Consider the following 21,327-nt stretch of genomic DNA (forward strand, 5'->3'; position numbering starts at 1 on the left):
CGTAGTGAAGTTCTTCAATGCTGTGACCCAGGTAGACCCTCTGTCCTTCCCTCTCTATACAGTGACCATGAGAAATCTTAATTGCTCCCATATCATCCCCCAAACAGTCCAAACCAACACCCTAAACTCCAGACATGGTCATGCCTACTGGACATTATTTAAGCATCCCTCAGGCATCCCAAACTCAATGCCTCCAACCACGTTCACTATCTCTGATCCTCAGTCTGTGCCTCTAGTCTGTGTTTTCTGTTCTGTGTCTGCTGCCTCAGCCAGGAACCTAGAATCCATCATCTCTGCCTTCTCGCTCTCTCTTACCTCTCTCTGATCCCATCCAATCAGTCACCAAGTTCTCTTTAATTTACTTCCTGGAAATCTTGTGAATCAGATTCTTTTTGTCCATGTCTTTTGCCTCCTAACCAAGATAATCTCTGCCTAGATCATCAGAATCATTTGTTTACCTGCCAGCCTCATAGAATATCTTTGCCATCAATTCATTGTCCACCAGTGTGATCTTCCAAACACATATCAGTTCATAACATCTTCCCACTGATTTTAGAATAGGAAGTTTAAATTCACATTTCATAATATAGCTATTAAAGCTTTCATGTGCCATCTCTGTGCACTTTTCCATTCCATCTTTAATCACTCTAACTCCCTGTCTGAGTGCCAAGTCCCAGACACTTTGAAATTGGCCCCCTGCTTCAAAGTGCCAGGCTTTCTCACCTTGTAACTTTCACATATTTTCCCTTATGGTAAAAATACTCACCCTCCTCCCTGTTTTTATTAAGTTTTAGCTTTGAGATATCTGTTTAAACCTCCTTCCTTAGAAAGATCTTTCCTGAGGCCTAATTTTGATGGAATCACTTGACTCTTTTTCCCTTTGTTTCAAATAAACCCTTTAACATTATGAGATTAATTAGTCTCCATAATTCTAAGCAGATCTTATCCTCCTATTTTTGGGGGGGGAGATGGACACTAATGTGTATATTTAAAGGGGGAGATTTACAGAGTACTCTTTCATTCACTCTTAATGCAGAAGTTATTGGTCCTCATTGATGTTCACTCATAGCTCACAATTCAGTTACTTCAACTAAGGTGTGTGTAACAGGTAGATCCCTTAAATTGTTCTTAGTAGCATCAACTTGGCACAATTTTTGAATGAAGGGGTTTCATGGTCACTTTTAAAGCATTTTTTTTTCACTTATTATAGTAATAAGAATGGTATTTTACTGAGTAAGGTGAACTTTTAAAATTGTAGTATATCCTTATATTTTTGTTTCAATATTTTTCTAAAGAAAAAAATCATTCAACATACACAAAATGTTAAAATGTCCAACCAATAATGGAGACCTCTGGCCAGAGATATACTCAAATTCTTGGCTTAAGAGGTGCTAAATTATATAAACTTGCTGATAATAATTCCCAATTGATATCATGACCCACCAAGTGTCCCTCAACAAGATCCTACACTGGAATTCTCTCTGCTCCTCAAATGAAAGTTCTTTTCTTACACTCACTTCCAAGCACTTGCTTTGTCTAGCATAGTCAAGCTCTATGTCTCTCCTACACATACTAACCATTCTTACATTTCACTGTACGTACTGGTTCTACAAAGAAATCTTTCCTGTATGAAAATGTCCTCTTATTTCCAAAGGTATCCAAGCTTCTTTTGCAGATGAGTAATGCCATTGTTTTTTGTTAGGAAACACTGGTGGACAAAGCCACACAAGGCCACAGATAGCCCTCATGAAAAGAGAACATGGCTTTAAAATAAGTCTTTACATTAATAGTTTGAAATAAGACAAGAAAAAGAAATATATGGTATGAGAATTAGAAAAACACATGCAATCATTATCTGTGGATTAGTGATTTTATCACTAATTTTAGTGATTTTATCGGAGAAGGCAATGGCACCCCACTCCAGTACTTTTGCCTGGAAAATTCCATGGATGGAGGAGCCTGGTAGGCTGCAATCTATGGGGTCGCTGAGGGTCGTACACGACTGAGCGACTTCACTTTCACTTTTCATTTTCATGCACTGGAGAAGGAAATGGCAACCCACTCCATTGTTCTTGCCTGGAGAATCCCAGGGACAGGGGAGCCTGGTGGGCTGCCATCTATGGGTCGCACAGAGTCAGACATGACTGAAGCAACTTAGCAGCAGCAGTGATTTTATATATGTGTGTATATCTCCAAAAGAATAAATTAAATGGAATTTAATTGAAGAATTTAATTATATCCCCCAATTTTTCAAAACATTCAATGTAATCTCAGTAGTAGCCTAACAGATCATTTTGTACAACTTGACAAGCTTAATTAAAAATTTATAGCAAAATGTAAATTGCTGAAAATAGCCACCACACTCAAAATATTGGAACAATGTGGAAAGACTTGCTATATCAAATATCAGGGCTTATTATAAAGGTATAATAACTATGAAAGTGTGATATTGGTACAGAGTAGACAATGGGGCCAAGGACTTTCCACTAATAAAAGCCCATTTCCTTTATTCATTCTTGTGTCAATGGACACTTACGTTGTTTCTATGTCTTAGCTTTTATAGATAATGCTGCAGTGAACATGGCGGTGCAGATATATTTTTGAGGTAGTGATTTTATTTTCTGTAGATATATACCCAGAAGTGGGATTTTTGGATCATAGGCTACTGAAAGAGGAACTCCCCAGGTCAGTAGGGGCCCAATATGCTACTGGAGATCAGTGGAGACAAAACTCTAGAAAGAATGAAGGGATGGAGCCAAAGCAAAAACAATACCCAGTTGTGGATGTGGCTGGTGATAGAAGCAAAGTCCAATGTTGTAAAGAGCAATATTGCATAGGAACGTTAGATCCATGAATCAAGGCAAATTGGAAGTGGTCAACAGGAAATGGCAAGAGTGAACGTTGACATTTTAGGAATCAGCAAACTAAAATGGACTGAAATGGGTGAATTTAACTCAGATGACTATTATATCTACTACTGTGGGCAAGAAACCCTTAGAAGAAATGGAGTAGCCATCATAGTCAACAAGAGTCCAAAATGTAGTACTTGGATGCAATCTCAAAAAGGACCCATTCAATATCTGGATCACGTAGCAATTCTATTTTTTTTTTTTAATTTTTGAGGAACCTCTGTACTGTTTTCCATGATAGCTGTGCTAATTTACATTCTCACTAACAGTGGAAGGAATGATGCTAAAGCTGAAACTCCAATACTTTGGCCACCTCATGCGAAGAGTTAATTCATTGGAAAAGACTCTGATGCTGGGAGGGATTGGGGGCAGGAGGAAAAGGGGACGACAGAGGATGAGATGGTTGGATGGCATCACCGACTTGATGGATGTGAGTCTGAGTGAATTCCGGGAGTTGGTGATGGACAGGGAGGCCTGGCGTGCTGCAATTCATGGGGTCGCAAAGAGTCGGACACGACTGAGCGACTGAACTGACTGACTGACTGACTGATAATACTGTATGCTATGAAAATTTTATAACAATTCATTCATTAGTGTATAGGCTACAGTGAAGCAATCATATCAATTACACCAGTCTACCAAAAAGCAATCATATTGCTGCTTGTTATCCATGAATTGTTATAACTGTAAATAAATATTAGTTTCTTTTTCATGTTATCTTTTGATTTTTATGTCTAATGTTAATAATATCTTTAACATCTACAGTGTTTTATATCATATAAGACAATATTGATGTAGGTGCATACTTGCTAAGTCACTTCAGTTGTGTCTGACTCTTTGTGACTCTAGGGACTGTAGCCCACCAGGTTCCTCTGTCCATGAGATTCTCCAGGCAAGAATACTGGAGTGGGTTGCCATGTTCTCCTCCAAGGATCTGGACCCTCATCTCCTGTGGCTTCTGCATTGCAGGTGGATTCTTTACCACTGAGTCACCAGGGAAGCCCACTGATGAAGGTACTGATAGATAGTTCATCTTGTAAACAGATGTAAAGTTATGATGTCAGTCAATATAGCATAGTAAAATAACTGCATTTTCTCTCCTTATAATTTTCTTAATAACATTTTTTCTCTAGTTTACTTTATCATGATTATAGTATATAATACAAAATATGTTAATTGACTTTATGTTATTGGTAAGACTTCAGGTCAACTGTAGGCTACCAGCAATTAAGGTTTGGGGGAGTCAAAAATTATACACAGATTTTTGACTGTACAATTGGCCCCTGCAATGTTTAAAGGCCAACTTACAACCAATTTGAGTTTTTTGAACAGAGTCTGTGGCCTATGGTTATAATTCCAGAACCCAGCATAAAGTATAAAAAGTGAGTGCTCAAAATATGTTGAAAGTGTCCTATTTCAATTAATCCATTTATTATTCTGTTAGGCAGCCATGTCTCCAGATTCAAGTGAGATGTACAGTACAGCTCAGACCTCAACTACCTCTTTTCTTCTTTTTTTGTTCATGGCCTCATTAGTTTCAGGAATTTTCTGGGCCTCACCCTTCAGAATTTAAACCACGTCCTGAGCCCTGACTTGGCATGAAAATCCACAGAGTCTATTAGTCCCAACAAGAAAATCACTTTGAACTACGCTTCAACTGGGAGGATTTCCTGGTTATTTTCAATGCAAACAGTGTGTGCCTTTATTTGCTTATCCAGTAAATACTGAAGTATCAGGTAAAGGACAAGGTGCAGAGACTACAAAGAAATCATCACCTTAAGTAGCAGTCTATGTGTTTCTGTGAGGGTCGAGCACCCCTTGTTTTGTTTTGTTTTCTTTTGTTTTGTTTCCAATTTCTATAGAAGTTTCGAAAGAGGAATTCCACTTACACTCCGCCAGTTCCCACCATCTGTTTCTAATTGTAAAGCGGGGTTGTGGCAATAGTGATGAGAGGCTGCCTGCTGAAGTACTGAAGGATAAGAGCTTGCCAGAAAGCCCAGGGTTTTTTTAATGAGAAACCACCATCTGGAGCCAGGAGAGGTCGCTCATCTTGCAGGAAACTACAAAGTCCACTGCATTTTCAGTGTCCAGCCCTGCACTAAATTGGGTCACAGAACCAGACCTGATTGATCTCATAGGGTGCTGAGTTTAACGTAGAAAACTGGCTAAGGAATACTATTAGGTCCAGGGCTACCACCTGGAAGGAACAACGTTCACCCAGAAGAACCACTAGTCATCCAGAGCGGAAGCGTAAGACGCAAGGGGTTCTTTGACCCGGGGGCTAACTGGGCTTCTGCTACTGCCTAGCCTGAACGGCCTCATCCTGGAGTTTCACCCCTTCGACCGGTCCTCGACTGACTCCTGGGCCCTTCTACAGTTTAAAGCGTTCTGAGTAGGGGAAGGGGCCAGAAAAACACAAAATACACCGTATGGGCGAGAGGTGGGCGCAGCCCTGTCCCCTGCTCCGACTGGCTAGGATTCTCCCGATCCCTATCTGTGATTGGCTGATTCCCCAAAGATGCCGCCGGAGAGGCGGATCCCGACGCCAGGTCCTGCACGCCATTCATTGGCTCCTTCCCTGTGGGCGGGGCCTCAGAGCGCTGCGGGAAAGGCGGCCGAAGAGGTGGACGCCGCTGAGGTCTTCGTCTCCGGGCCAGCGGTAAGTGCCTCTCTGGCGTGGCCAAGCGCTTCGGACGCTGCGGAGACTCGACCATGGGAACCAACTGGGCGTCTCCATTTTCGGTTTCCGCCTCGAAGCGCTAGTTCCGGGTGACGAGGGAGGTGGGTAGACAGTTGTGCCTCTTCAGAGGTCCTGCAAGCGATCAGCCTTACTCTGCCCTCACCCGCCCTGTGCCCTGGCGCTCTGCCTGGCATCCTGTGCCCCGGAAGTTACCATCCCCCTCTGCTCCCGAATCGCGGAGGTCACCACCTCCCTCTCTGGTCCCACCTCTCGAGTCTCTTTCAGGCTCCGCCCCCTTTCCTCTCAAACGTCTTTCCTTGAGGGCCCGGTTCTGCTAAACGCAAGGTTGAAGCAATTAAACGTTTCATAATTAAAGTTTTGTCCGAGGAATTTGTGTATAATAAAAACAAAATAATAAGGCAATAGCTACTAGCCCTAAATCCTTTTTTTGCAGAGACTTGCAGAGGCCATCACTTTTTTATGTTTAGAGCTTTCTATGGCTCTTGAGAGTCCCTTGGACTGCAAGGAGATCCAACCAGTCCATTCTGAAGGAGATCAGCCCTGGGATTTCTTTGGAAGGAATGATGCTAAAGCTGAAACTCCAGTACTTTGGCCATCTCATGCGAAGAGTTGACTCATTGGAAAAGACTTTGATGCTGGGAGGGATTGGGGGGCAGGAGGAGTAGGGGACGACAGAGAATGAGATGGTTGGATGGCATCACTGACTCGATGGACGTGAGTCTGGGTGAACTCCGGGAGTTGGTGGTGGACAGGGAGGCCTGGCGTGCTGCGATTCATGGGGTCGCAAAGAGTCGGACACGACTGAGCGACTGAACTGAAGTGATGGCTCTCTAAATAAGATGCTTCCATCCTATTTTCTTGATTTATCATTTTGGTATTTACCCGACTTCCCTTCTGCTACCATCTTCTCAGTTTTCAGTAGCTATTTTTATTCATTTGTTGGTCCTCTGTAGCTATAAATCATAGATATCAATGTCTGTTGTGTAGCTGGTATCTCTTGGTGCCCCTCCGTTATAGATGAGGGTGTTGATGTTTCTTTCATATACGGCCTTCTAACAGGTGGACCTCAACATTTACATTTAATTCTCACGTATTCAAAAATATTTGAGCACTGTTTTTGGCCTTGAGAATGTGGTAGTAAACAGATTATGTCCCTATCGTCATGAAACTTGTACTGTGGCAAGTAAGACACATAGATGTCAAATGACATTCAGAGCAGGAATTTGGAGGTCATTTCAAGCTGGAAGGACAGCAGGAATCCAAGTGGGATGGAATGAATGGATATGGGGGGTCTGCAAGAAAGTGTGGAAGTTTCCCCGTTTACTTGACAGGGCTGTTTCAGCGTCAAGAGGGAACTTCCTGTTGGAATGAGGCCTGGGGAACCAGGATAGGCTGTTCGGTAGGTTAGTGACAGTAAGACAAGCTTTTAGGACACTGATCCTACAGTGTGGTAGTGACAGTGGGAGGAGGAAAAGCAAGAGGCAGGGAGGCCATTGAGAAGGCGAGACCTGCTGATTGCCTGTAACAGTCCTTCAAAATCTACTTATTGCCCCACTTCTGCAGGAAGCCTTACTGAACTACCCTAAACCACCGTGATTTCTCTGTTCTGTTGAATTTTTATTGTCCTTGAAGCTAGAGAGATTAGATACTTTGCCCAGGATAGAATGATGGAGCCCAGGACCAAGCATCTGTAATATGATAAGAGTAGAGTAATGATTTCTACTTAGGGTTGTGAAATACATTGAGTCAGTTCATTTAAAAAGCTCAAAGGAAAGGAATGCCTGGCATATAGTATGTTCAAGGAGTGTTTGCTATTATTACTAACGTATAGTATGCTCTCAACTCCCTAACTAGTTATAAAAGCATTTGGGGTTTAGGAACTATTTTCTGTGTCTAGGTCAAATATTTATATGTAGCAGTACTGCATGGCAGGCACTGTTTAGGTCCTCAGGATACAATGGTGACTAAGACCATCAGGGCTTTTCCCTTTATAGACTAGCGGGTAATACACACTTGCACAGTGAACAAATACATATTGCCAGCTGTACCAAGAGCCTACCACTGTTCCTTTGTATACACATATAGCCTGGGCAGAAATCTCAGGTCTCTTGCTGGAGTAGTGAATCATCAATAATGGGTTTAATTATCATCAGATGACCTTTGTTTTTATCTTCCAAGGGCTATTTATCCATATCTGCTTCTAACATATCACTGAGGAAATTGTCTTGGCATCTGAGTGGATGTTAGCAGTGGAAAAGTGGGCAGAGGTTTACAGGAGGTGGGGAAATATTGGTGGTTTCCTTACACTTCAGTGTGCATCACAAGAAAACAAAATGAGCCTATAGGCAATGGGCTTCTAGCATATTAACTTTTCTGCATCTTGACGTAAATATACATAGAAACATCCTGGAGAGTGAGGCTGGGGGTATTTCTGACCTTAGTTTGGCTACTGAAACACCACATGGCTAAGTTCTCTTGAATTCACCCAAGTTCAAGAGGAATAATGTTACTCTGCAGAGCATGATAGAGGTAGAGTGAGAATGGTCTGGCCAGTGAACCCTGAGGAGGTCAGAGATGATCAGGCAAATGGAAACGAGAATTCTCAACATCCCAATTCTCAGAAATCCCCAAAGGCCCCTTCTGTGATGTGAGAAATGTGACTCAGTCAGATTCAGTTGGGAAGGCCAGTGCTTATTAAACAGGGTCCGTGAAGGGAATAGCTACTTACTCCAGTATTCTTGGCTGGGAAGTCCCATGGGCAGAGGAGCCTGGCAGGCTACAGTCCATGGGGTCACAGAGAGCCAGGCATAACTTGGTGACTAAACCACCACCATAAAAGATCCAAATGAGGCAGCTGTTGTTTTCAGTCACTACCTATTCCTGTTACGGCTCCCGCTGCTCTTCTGCTCCTTTTTCTCTTATTTGTGTTTCTTTCCTTCTCAGCCTTCAGTGCCTCCGCCTGGTTTTGTTCATGTTCTGTGGAGGGTGTGACAGGAACCATGGATCCCACAACATTGATGGAAGCTGTAGTAGAAGAAGTGGCCTGTCCCATCTGCATGACCTTCCTGAAGGAGCCTGTGAGCATCGACTGTGGCCACAGCTTCTGTCACAGCTGTCTCTTAGGACTCTGGGAGGTCCCAGGAGAATCCCAGAACTGGGCTTACTCATGTCCCCTGTGCCGGGCTCCCATCGAGCCCAGGAACCTGCGGCCTAATTGGCAGCTGGCCAATGTTGTGGAAAAAGTCCGCCGGCTGGGGCTACATCCTGGAATGGGGCTGAGGGCTGACGTGTGCGAGCCCCACAGAGAACAGCTGAAGATGTTCTGCAAAGAGGACGGCCTGATCGTGTGTGAGGCCTGCAGCCGGTCCCCTGAACATCAGACCCACAGTGTCGTGCCCATGGAGGATGTCGCCTGGGATTATAAGGTGGGAGATGGAGGCCAATCCCCATCCCCAATCCAGTTTCTCCCCTACCCCTCGCTTGGCTATCTCTAGATCAAGAACTTGAGAGGGAGCCCCAGAGACAAGATGAGAACTGATTCCTTTGACTTCTCACACCATCAGGTCCTGGGTGCCTGATCCAGTGAGCTGCACCTCTCCTTGCTTTTATGACCTTTCTTCCTTCCCTCCCACTTCCAAACCTACCCCCACCCCTTTCTTGATCCCACAGGCCTTAATGCCTAACCCAAACTTGCTATCCTTACTGAGAATTTGAGGGAGACCAGTTTGGGTTAGCTGGGGTTCTGGGTGCCTTGGATGAGGTCATCAAGATTGTACCTATTAGAACCTGCAAACTCCTAGCAATGCCACAAATAATCTTTTGATATCAGGTGAGTCACTTTAAACTCCTCATTTTATAGACAGAAATGAAGGCTTGGAAATCTGAGATCATGATCATTGGTTTTAGAGCTAGTAAGGACCATGGCAGAGTCATTTAGGATTGAGTTAGATTGTCTGATCTCATGTTGTAGGGTCCCTTTGGGCTTACGTTAGTGAAAGGAAGCTCAAAGACTAGAACTCAAGTCTTCTTTCTCCTTACCTAGTGTTCTTTCTCATCTCCTTACCTTTTATTTATTGGGGGGATGTGGGGAAAGCCATCTCTGACACACACACACTGCTCCTTTTTTTTTTGCTATCCTTATTGACTTCTAACTTCTTTTTCCTTAGATGTCCATCAGTTCAGTTCAGTTCAGTCGCTCAGTCATATCTGACTCTTTGCTACCCCATGAATCGCAGCACGCCAGGCCTCCCTGTCCATCACCAACTCCCAGAGTTCACTCAAACTCAAATCCATCGAGTCGGTGATGCCATCCAGCCATCTCATCCTCTGTAGTCCCCTTCTCCTCCTGGCCCCAATCCTCCCAGCATCAGGGTCTTTTCCAATGAGTCAACTCTTTGCATCAGGTGGCCAAAGTATTGGAGTTTCAGCTTCGGCATCAATCCTTCCAGTGAACACCCAGGCTGACATCTTTATCAGAATCATTATCCCAATGATTCTGTGATACATTGATCCTCTACTGGTCTTAATTCTTAAAGTTGAGATTAGAAGGTAAAAGTGTTAGATGAATCCCTGAATTTCTGAAAAATTAAGAGTTTATTTTGTTTTGCAAGTGTTAGAATAGGGAGGCAATATACCTTACACACAAGAATTAAAGAGCTAAGTTAAATCCCAGCCCAGCCATTTACCAGCTGAATAACTTTGAATAGATCACTCTCTAAGCCTCAGTTTTATTGGTAAATCTTTAATAAAATGGTTGATATTGTTATAAGATTACTTTATGCTTTCCAGTAGTAATCTCTTGCATTAGTATCTAAGATAGTACTCTTTTAACGTCCATATAAACCAAGCAAGGATCTTGCAAAAATTCAGATTCTAATTCAGGGAGGTCTAGGGTGAAGCCCCGGAGAAGGCAATGACACCCCACTCCAGTACTCTTGCCTGGAAAATCCCATGGACGGAGGAGCCTGGTAGGCTGCAGTCCATGAGGTCGCTGAGAGTCAGACACGACTGAGCAACTTCACTTTCACTTTTCACTTCATGCATTGGAGAAGGAAATGGCAACCCACTCCAGTGTTCTTGCCTGGAGAATCCCAGGGACAGGGGAGCCTGGTGGGAGGCCGTCTATGGGGTCACACAGAGTCGGACATGACTGAAGTGACTTAGCAGCAGTAGCAGCAGGGTGAAGCCCAAGGTCCTGCATTGCTAACAAGATCCCAGGTGATACTGATGCTGCTGACACACTTGGGCCACACTTTGACTAACAATGTTTAGGAGGCTGTAGGGTAACAAGACAGGAGAGTATGAGGAGAGTCATGCATAGGAAAAGTCCAAGGTAGTTTTCTGGCAAAGTTGGAAACAGATCTTTTCTTCTACTTTACAGAAACTTAGAGACTAAGTGGGAGATTAAATGATTCTCAGATGGAAAGACCTTGGCTGTCATCTGGGCAGGAATCTTCTGTGGCTTCCCTTTTCTCCCAGCGTCCGTTCTGGCCCATCCTCTGAGGAATGCTTGTTTTCCCATCACCTGCCAATGCTTGGAAGCCTGGCAATCCACGCAGGCTGCCCAAGGTGGTCTCATGAGGTTTTTATCTCTTTCAGTGGAAACTCCATGAGGCTCTGGAACATCTGAAGAAAGAGCAGGAAGAGGCCTGGAAGCTGGAAGTTGGTGAGAGGAAACGAACTGCCAACTGGAAGGCAAGTTGCCCCCTGAGGAAAAGAGTCTGTATGGTCCCTGTGTTGTCCTGAAGCTGGCTTCCTCATGGCCCCCTCCTTATCCCTGTGAGGCAGAATATGGGGTTTGAGGTCAGAAAGCCTGGGGTCCTCATACAGCTTTCTGTACCGGGTGTGCAGCTTTAAGCAAACCTTGGAGCCACTTGCTTTGAAGTTCCTTGAATGTGATATAGGGAGAACCTCTGGGTTTATATCTGCATATGTGAGAATGGAAAAGTGCATAACTCACATGTACTTTAGCTCACAGAGGTGTGACTTGTTTAATGCTTAGTAGAGCATAGTTTCTGTTTCTGTTTCCTCAGCTAAAGCATATTTACTAAAAGTTAAGTAATTAAAATATTGGAAAATCAGCTTGGAAATAAACTCGAGGCCTATAACTGTCAAACTATCTCAATCAACGGGAGGTAGCATTGAATCAATCTAAAACAGCATGAAGAATTGATATGACACCAGTAAGAAACAAAAGCAACTAACAGTGTAATTTTATACTGTCTTAGAGGCTTAAGGGTAATGCTTCTGAAAACAGAATATATTATTCTGAAAATGGAAACCGATCTAGAACATAGAGTGCCAAGATAGTATCCTGAGCCCTACTGGGGTTAATAAGAGTTAGTAATAGGGACTTAAGGAGCATGTCCTGGAGCTGTGGGAATAGGAAAGTAGGAAAAATATCCTTTATCTTTGCCTTTATAGTGCCTGGCACACAGTTGGTACCAAAACATTTCAGAGTGTGTGTATATGTACATGCCAGTGTCCTCAATCCTGGGTGGCCCTTATACAACCAGTATCTGTGCTGATTTCTTTTTTTTTTTTTTTTCAATTAGAGGATAGTTACTTTGCAATATTGTATTGGTTTCTGCCATACATCAGCATGAATCACCCATAGGGATACATATGTCCCCTCCCTCTTGAACCTCTCTCCTACTTGCCAACGTATCCCTCCCCTCTGCTCACAGAGCACCAGATTGAGCTCCCTGCTTCATATAGCAAATTCCCACTGGCTATTTGTTTTACAAATGGTATGTATATGTTTCAGTGCTGCTCTTTCAATTCATCCCACCCTTTTCTTCTGTGACCGTGTCCACCAGTCTCTTCTCTGTCTCTGCATCTCTGTTGCTGCCCTGCAAATAGGTTCATCAATACCATCTTTCTAGATTCACATCTATGCATTAATATATGATACTTGTTTTTCTCTTTCTGACTGACTTCACTCTGTATAATAGGCTCTAGGTTCACCCACCTCACTAGAACTGACTCAAATGTGTTCCTTTTTATGGCTGAGTAATATACCATTGTGCATATGTACCACAACTTCTTTGTTCATCTGTCAATGAACGTCTAGGTTGCTTCCATATCCTAGCTATTGTAAATAGTGCTACAATGAACATTGGGGTACATGTGTCTTCAGTTATGGTTTCCTTAAGAGTATATGCTGAGTAGTGGGATTGTTGGGTCATTTGGTGGTTTTATTCGTAGTTTTTTAAGGAATCTCCATACTTTTCTCTATAGTGGCCATATCATTCCAACTAACAGTGCAAGAGAGTTTCCCTTTTCTCCAGACCCTCTCCAGCATTTATTGTTTGTAGATTTTTTGATGATGACCATTCTGACAGATGTGAGGTGATACCTCATTGTTGTTTTGATTGTATTTCTCTAATAATCAGCAATGTTGAGCATCTTTTCGTGTGTTTATTAGCCATCTGTGTGTCTTCTTTGGTGAAATGTCTGTTTAGGTCTTCTGCCCACTTTTTGATTGGGTTGTTTTTCTGGTATACAGCTGCATGAGCTGCTTGTATATTTTGGAGATTAATCCTTTGTCAGTTGTTTCATTTGCTGTTATTTTCTCCCATACCAAGGGCTGTCTTTTCGCCTTGTTTATAGTTTCCTTTGCTGTGCAAAAGCTTTTAAGTTTAATTAGATTCTGTTTATTTTTGTTTTTATTTCCATTATTCTAGAAAGCGGGTCTTTGAGGATCTTGCTGTGATTTATGTCAGAGTGTGTTCTACCTATGTTTTCCTATAAGAGTTTTATAGTTTATGTCTTACATTAAGGTCTTTTAATCCATTTTGAGTTTATCTTTGTGTATGGTGTTAGAAAGTATTCTAATTTCATTCTGTTACACATAGCTGCCTAATTTTCCCAGCACCACTTACTTGAAGAGACTATCTTTTCTCCATTGTATATTTTTGCCTCCTTTGTCAAACATAAGGTGCCCATGGGTGTGTGGGTCTGTATTTCTGTTTTTGTGCCAGTACTGTACTGTCTTGATGACTATAACTTTATAGTATAATCTGAAGTCAGGAAGGTTGATTCCTCTAACTCCATTCTTCTTTCTCAAGATTGCTTTGGCTATTTGTGGTCTTTTATGTTTCCATACAAATTATGAAAATGTTTGTTCTAGTTCTGTGAAAAATATCGTTGGTAGTTTGATAGAGATTGTGTTGAATATGTAGATTGTTTTGGGTAGTATAATCATTTTCACAAGATCCTGCCAGTCCGAGAGCATGATATATCTCTCCATCTGTCTGTGTCATCTTTGATTTCTTTTCATCAGTATCTTACAGTTTTCTGCATACAGGTCTTTTGTCTCTTTAGGTAGGTTTATTCCTAGGTATTTTATTCTTTTTGTTGCAATGGTGAATGGGAATGTGTCCTTAATTTATCTTTCTGAGTTTTCATTGTTAGTGTATAAGAATGCAAGAGATTTCTATCTATTAATTTTATATCTTGTAACTTTACTATATTCATTGATTAGCACTAGTAATTTTCTTGTGGCATCTTTAGGGTTTTCTAGATATAGTATCATGTCATCTGCAAACAGTTTTACTTCTTCTTTTCCAATCTGGATTCCTTTAATTTCTTTTACTTCTCTGATTATTGTGGCTAGAACTTCCAAAACTATGTTGAATAATAGTGACAAGAGTGGCCACCCTTGTCTTGTTCCTGATGTTAGGTGAAATGCTTTCAGATTTTCACCATTAAGAATAATGTTTGCTATTGATGCTTTTGAACTGTGGTGTTGGAGAAGACTCTTGAGAGTCCCTTGGACTGCAAGGAGATCCAACCAGTTCATTCTGAAGGAGATCAGCCCTGGGATTTCTTTGGAAGGAATGACGCTAAAGCTGAAACTCCAGTACTTTGGCCACCTCATGCGAAGAATTGACTCACTGGAAAAGACTCTGATGCTGGGAGGGATTGGGGACAGGAGGAGAAGGGGACGACAGAGGATGAGATGGCTGGATGGCATCACTGACTCGATGGACGTGAGTCTGAGTGAACTCCGGGAGTTGGTGATGGACAGGGAGGCCTGGCGTGCTGCGAATCATGGGGTCGCAAAGAGTCGGACACGACTGAGCGACTGATCTGATCTGATCTGATCTATCATCTATGACCTTTATTATGTTCAGGTATGTTCCTTCTATGCCTACTTTCTGGAGAGTTTTTATTATAAATGGGTGTTGAATTTTATCAAAAGCGTTCTCTGCATCTATTGAGATCATATGGTTTTTATCTTTCAGTTTGTTAATGTGGTGTATCATATTGATTGATTTGCATCCCTGGGATAAAGCCCACTTGATCATAAATATGATCTTTCTAATGTGTTGTTGGATTCTGTTTGCTAGAATTTTGTTGAGGATTTTTGCATCTATGTTCATCAGTGACATTGGCCCATAATTTTCTTTTTTTGTTGGCATCTTTGTCTGGTTTTAGTATCAGGATGATGGTGGCCTCACAGAATGAGTTTGGGAGTTTTTATTCCTCTTCAATTTTCTGGAAGAATTTGAGCAGAATAGGTGTTAGCTGTTCTATAAACTTTTGGTAGTATTCACCTGTAAAGCCATCTGGCCCTGGGCTTTTGTTTGTTGGAAGATTTTTTATTACACTTTTGATTTCTGTGCTTGTGGTTCATCTGTTCATATTTTCTATTTCTTCCTGGTTCAGTTTTAGAAGGTTATACTTTTCTAAGAATTTGTCCATTTCTTCCAGGTTATCCTTTTTATTGGCATATAGTTGCTTGTAGTAATCTCTTATGATTTTTGTATTTTGGTGTTGTCTGTTGTAACTTCCCCTTTTTCATTTCTAATTTTATTGATTTCAGTCTTCTCCTTTTTTTTCTTGATGTCTGGCTAATGGCTTGTCAGATTTTGTTTATCTTCTCAAAGAACCAGCTTTTAGTTTTATTGATCTTTGCTGCTGTCTCCTTCATTCCTTTTTCATTTATTTCTGCTCTGACCTTTATGACCTTTCCTTCTACTAACTTTTGGGTTTTTTGTGCTGATTTCGAATCCTGGCTGTGCAGATACAGGTGGAAACCCGAAAGCAGAGCATCATATGGGAGTTTGAGAAATATCGGCGATTACTAAAGAAAAAACAGCCACCAGGTCGGCTGCTGGAGGTGGAGGCTGCTGCAGCTCTGGCCAGCCTGCAGCAGGAGGAAAGGGAGACCATGCAGAAACTGGAGTTGAATCATGAGGCACTCATCCAGCAGAGCCGGGTCCTATGGAGGATGATCGCAGAGCTGGAAGAGAGGTCTCAGAGGCCTGTCCGCTGGATGCTGCAGGTGAGGAGCAGGTTTTCCTGGGAAGTCTGAGCCAGACCTGAAGGTAGCCTGGCATTCTGAGAGAGGGGATTGCCTAGTCTTCAGTAGAGGGTCTGTCAGCACTTGGCCAGCCAGCACGGATCTTGTTACCCACCATCAATACCAGTTGTTCCCATACCCTGATCTGGTGAATGGCCTCACAGCCTCCTAGATGGGCATCGTTTAGGCAGCTCTTGCATCATACCTGTTCCTCCCCTCTGGTCAGAGAGTTGAGATGGAGCCCGAGGTCGGCCAATCTGGCAAGAGGGCTAGGGCTGCCCTGCCCACTCCTGTAGGCGCCTCCCCTCTACTCCTGCATGCCTCCTCTCCAGCTCTCTACCTCCCTCTCCATAGAGAGACCTCTGTGTCTGTCTGGTCCCTTTGAGGAATAGGGCATACTCATGTGCTGCCTTTCTTTTTCTCCTTCCAGGGTATTCAGGAAGTCTTGAACAGGTATGTTTCCATCTTTGGGATAGTGGGGCCTGGACAGAGCTAGAAATGGGGAAGGAACGTAGACCAAGTACCTACAGAAAAGTGGGTGCTGGTCTGTAACCTTCTCCCTATTCTGTTGTATTGGATAAAGAAGTTTTGAACATCTTTCTTTTTTTAATTTGTATTATTACTTGGTCAAATTCATTTCAACCACTACCAATAAGAATTTCGGTGAGAGCTATAAAATGTGTGGTGGCCTAAGCAGGTGGCCCAAGGAGAGGGAGTGCCTACAGGTGTCTGCGTGAGCGTTCATCCTCTGAGTCTGCATACCAGCCCTTCTCCTCTGCTGTGCACCTCTGCCTCTCCCAATGTCAGAGTCATACCTAACCCTTCCCACGGCCCAGGAATGTGATTATCTCTCTGTGCCATAGACTGTTCGGCCCAGTCAAACAATCATCACCTCCCTGTTCTGCCTGGTGTTGTGAGGAGAGGCAGCTCACTGACTCCATCCCTAGCCAAGCCCCCTCCCCTGTACTAAGGGAAGGCCCCACCCTTTGGCAGAGACAGGATTGCTAACCCCAAGGCCTTTCCCATCTACCAGGAGCAACTCCTGGAGTCTGCAGAGACCAGAACCAGTCTCCCTGGAACTGAAGACAGACTGCCGTGTGCTGGGGCTCAGAGAGATCCTGAAGACATATGCAGGTAATGAGAGCAGGGCAGGCTTGTGGGGAGTGGATCCCCTCCCCGAGGAATGAAATCTCCCAGTGCCCTCTGGATGCCCCATCTGTCCTCACCCTCACACTCACCCGTCATGGAGGAAATCTGTGGCTGTATCTGTCACAGAGATGTCACCCAAGCCCCCTCACTCTGTGTCAGGGTACCAACCAAGACCTTTTTCCTCAGCGGATGTGCGGCTGGATCCAGACACTGCCTACTCTCGCCTCATCGTGTCTGAGGACAGGAAATGTGTGCGCTATGGAGACACCAAGCAGAAGCTACCCGACAACCCTGAAAGATTTTACCGCTACAACATTGTCCTGGGCAGTCAGTGCATCTCCTCGGGCCGGCACTACTGGGAGGTGGAGGTGGGAGACAGGTCCGAATGGGGCCTGGGCGTGTGCAAGGAGAACGTAGACCGGAAGGAGGTGGTCTTCTTATCCCCCCACTATGGATTCTGGGTGATCAGGCTGAGGAAGGGCAATGAGTACCGGGCAGGCACTGATGAGTACCCCCTCCTATCCTTGCCCGTCCCTCCCCGCCGGGTGGGAGTCTTCCTGGATTATGAGGCTCATGACATCTCCTTCTACAACGTGACTGACAATGGCTCCCACATTTTCACTTTCCCCCACTACCCCTTCCCAGGGCGCCTCCTGCCCTATTTCAGCCCTTGCTACAGCATCGGAGCCAACAACACCGCTCCCCTGGCCATCTGCTCCCTGGACGGGGAAGACTAAGCCACCGTTTTAGCCAGAGGCCTTGGAATTTCACCTGGCCCACAGAGGTCTGAAGGGAAGACCCTGCCCCTGGTGAGGTGATCCTGCCCAGAGAACTGAGCTGAGCCTGGAACCCAGGGATTCCACTGCCTGACCCAGTGGTCTCTCACTCCTGGGCCAACATCTCCCACTAAATCACTTGTTAAAAAGCCGAGGCTTGGCCAGAGGAGCATTGCAGCCCTGTGGGAAGTGTAACAAGCCTTTTGGTGAGGATCACAGTGGTCCTAAGGATCAAGACAGTCCTTTCTGCAGGTCACATCCCTCGTCACATCTGTGTCAGGACCATAATTCAATGAGGATAATGAAGTAGATCTCACCTTCAGGAAACCCACTGGGTCAGGTTTACCAATAACCAGAAGAATCCTGTCCATCTCCAGAGCTGGTTACTGTGCCAACACCAGCGGGAGGATGCTTCACCTGAGGTTTGCCACCTCTGAGCACCCATGTTTGACCCCAGCACTCTGACCTCCCAACTGGAGAAATGTGTCACTGACTGCCCAGATCCCCCAACAGTGGCTGTCCCCTCTCTGAGCACAAGCTGGGCGAGTCGCTATCTCAGACTCTAAGTAAACCTGTGTCCCAGTCAGGTTTACTATCTGATATCAGTCTAATATCAGGATCAGAAACCTATGAACCTTTGTTTCTATTTTCACTTCATGGATGAAGAAACTGAAATGGCCTTAATACAGCCAGTTATTTCTCACAGAGGTGTGGAGAGAAGAGTACATAGATAATATAAGTATTTCTCACACTCAAATGAAACAAAGTTGATGAGCTCACTTCTCAGGTCACATGGCTGCATATCATTCATTACATTCAGGTCTGAACACCCCAGTCTTTGAAAGATTTTAAGTATCCTCAGTGGGAAAATGGGCGTAGTAACTGCATCCTCTCCTACCTCACAGAGTCGTTGTGAATATCTCAGATCCATCCTGAACGTTTGTTCCTTTCTCAGGGACAAGGAAGGCAAGCCATGGCTTTTGCCTGTGGTGACCTTCCCATCTTGCCTTTTCCCAGCATCTTTGCAGCACTGCCTTAGTTTCCTAGCACCTTTTCTGACAGTCCTGCCCTTCAATAGAAAGATGCCCTGCCTGGGAAATTCAGGCCACTGTAATATATTCAACATCGGTATGTGTTTGTCTTTGGGTTAGAACAGGGACTGTGACATCAGGGTAGAGACTAGAAATAATACAAAGAAAAATGTAAAACAAATGCATTGAAAGGAAGGCTCACCCATAATCTCCTTGGGCAAAAATTTGGATCTTTGTATGTCACCAAGGGAATGTTCATAGTTCTAGTAACTACATAATATTCTGCCTTTATCTTCTCTAAATCTGTGACAAATGAAAGCAGGAGGAAAGCACGGGGATAAAGAATAGGACTAGGCACAAAAAGCTATATATAATAATGAAGGTGAATTAAGACCATATCTGGGCTATTGTGTGTGTGGTGAAATTAATTCATTATAGGTCTTCAGGGTATGAAGTGGGAACAGTTGTGCTGGAATCAAACTGAGGCAAGCGTATGAAAACTGTGGGCTTTGCCTATTTCAGGGGCTACAAGATACACATATTGTCACATTGATGCTGTGTAACACAACCTCTGATGTAGTTTAAGCTTGAAGGTGGTGACTGTTGACTTAGGATTGGGCAGCAAAGTAGACACGGGTTAGAGACATGCAGAAGCAACATAATTCCTGTAATAAAGAATAGTATAAATTGTCTTTCTGACTTCATTGTATTGGTTGTTCACATGTAAAGGAGGTGAAGCAAGCCAAAATGGAGAAATAAGCTCATTCTACCCACCATGCTTTCAAGTTGCTCCTTGAGCATTAGCACAGAGTGGGAGAACTTTCCATCATCTGCCTGGAAGGGAATGAACTGGTAAGTCACACACCTGGTCCTGGCAAAGGGTTGAGCTGATCTACATGAGAAGGACTTTGTCTTTGTGTGTACAGAGGGGCCGGGCAGAGGAATTCCCTGGGTAAGTGTGTTATAGACATGAGAAATAGATATGTAGGAAGTGCTTCCAGTTATGTCCATGGAAACTTCTCAGAGAGGCTAGGGACTGAAACACTGTTGTTTTTTTACCATGGTTTTCTTAAGACAAACCTTGGAAGGCTCCTAGAAAAAGAATTGCTGGGTGAAGTCAGTCAGACTTAGGATGAAATAAGGAATAGAATGTGTTCATTTGTAATGTGCTCTTTGGACTGTTGTTTTGTTTCTGTCTTTATATTTATAAGCTAATTTGGGTGCCATGATTACTTGTTAGAAGAATTACAAGGTTAAACATACTATGTGTTAATCATAATGTCTGATTTTTAAGACCAGGCAAGATAAAAGGTCTTAAGTATCTGACAGTCCTTTTCTCTAGGGTAGTTGCCAACAATAATCTTCTAAGAATAAGGATATTATTTGTTCAATTCACCACTGTAGCTCCATTCTGGCACTGAGTATGTTTTTGTAAATATTTAAGTTCAGCGAATTTTCTTCTATATACCTAGAATCAAAACAAAAGTAAGCTCTTCTTGCCCCATAGGGGCATGAAAGACTGAATGTTATTTAATTGCAATCCCATTTAAAAACTTATTTGATGGCTAATTACTTGAGTAGTCCAGAAGGGGAAGAGGCTGGTGGCCATGTGGAGGGCAAAGTGCCTGCACTGCTCCTAGAATGCCTAGGGTTGTTCCTCCATGTTGGTGTGATCATTCACTACAAGCCAGGGATGAGCTTTGCCCATTTTTGTTTTGCTGCCAGAGAAGATAGAAACCAAGGGTTGCAATGGCTGGCCCTTGAGAGAAAAGGCTATTCAAAGGGTAAAGCATTTGGGTTCTACAAAATGTGGACAGAGGGAAAATCCTTGGGTTCCCAACTCTCCACAGGAAACCCAATATCCCTTTTTTTCAAGCAAGATTGGCTGTAATTTCTTAAAGTTCTAACAGAGTCTACTGAGAGTTCCAATCTCTAGTTAAATGAGCATATGTTCCTCTGCTAGGACAAAGGTCCTATCTGAATATACTGGAAGAAGCACAGGGTTTTCTGTTTGGGGTAGCCATGGCAGGGACCCAGCCCACTTTGGGAAGTATGAAGTTCGATATTTGAGAACGTCTCATCTGGCTTCAGGGAATACCAATGTGGATGAAACACAAAGCTGGCAGGGCAGGGTTCTTACGGAAATGCCAGAAAAAAAAATTCCTGTTTTGCATGCAGGCTGGACTATCCTTTTGTCACTTTCCATCAGATTCTTTAGTGCATCTAATAATTCTTAGATTTAATAGGCATAACTAAGTCACTGGGTAGCTTGTGGAGAGAGAGTAGTGAGACTTGTCAAGATGGAAATCTTACCAAACACGCTTAACCATCACACTGTCTTGATCGTTTTATGTTATGGGGTTGCGAGGGGTTGATCTGAGTTTTACAGGTGGATTCCTACTTCTTTGATTTTCAGAAATAAAATACATTCTAAGCAAGTACATAATATTAG

The 21,327-nt window shown here is 43.4% G+C and overlaps 1 protein-coding gene across 2 annotated transcripts; it reads left to right on the plus strand.

Annotated features, from left to right (window-relative positions):
- Nucleotides 1-5,477: 5,477 nt before the first annotated feature.
- Nucleotides 5,478-19,567, plus strand: TRIM68 (tripartite motif containing 68). 2 transcript variants are annotated; one of them, XM_061380646.1, is made up of 7 exons: nucleotides 5,488-5,568; nucleotides 8,554-9,035; nucleotides 11,209-11,304; nucleotides 15,641-15,901; nucleotides 16,350-16,372; nucleotides 16,953-17,053; nucleotides 17,255-19,567. In XM_061380646.1, the coding sequence occupies exons 2-7, from the start codon at nucleotides 8,610-8,612 to the stop codon at nucleotides 17,803-17,805; spliced, it is 1,458 nt and encodes a 485-aa protein (XP_061236630.1). In that variant the 5' UTR covers nucleotides 5,488-5,568; nucleotides 8,554-8,609; the 3' UTR covers nucleotides 17,806-19,567. The 2 variants fall into 2 exon arrangements, with proteins under 2 accessions (XP_061236631.1, XP_061236630.1); XM_061380647.1 differs by lacking the exon at nucleotides 8,554-9,035 and having other exon boundaries at nucleotides 5,478-5,568.
- Nucleotides 19,568-21,327: the final 1,760 nt, after the last annotated feature.

This window comes from Bos javanicus, chromosome 15 (genome assembly GCF_032452875.1).
Source record: "Bos javanicus breed banteng chromosome 15, ARS-OSU_banteng_1.0, whole genome shotgun sequence".
NCBI lineage: Eukaryota > Metazoa > Chordata > Mammalia > Artiodactyla > Bovidae > Bos > Bos javanicus.

Bases quoted from the DNA above. Each gene is read 5' to 3' on its own strand.
- TRIM68 (XM_061380646.1), top strand. From the start codon at position 8,610: ATGGATCCCACAACATTGATGGAAGCTGTAGTAGAAGAAGTGGCCTGT. The intron at 11,305-15,640 runs GCAAGTTGCCCC...CTGGCTGTGCAG, and splicing joins AACGAACTGCCAACTGGAAG to ATACAGGTGGAAACCCGAAA. The intron at 15,902-16,349 runs GTGAGGAGCAGG...TTCTCCTTCCAG, and splicing joins CTGTCCGCTGGATGCTGCAG to GGTATTCAGGAAGTCTTGAA.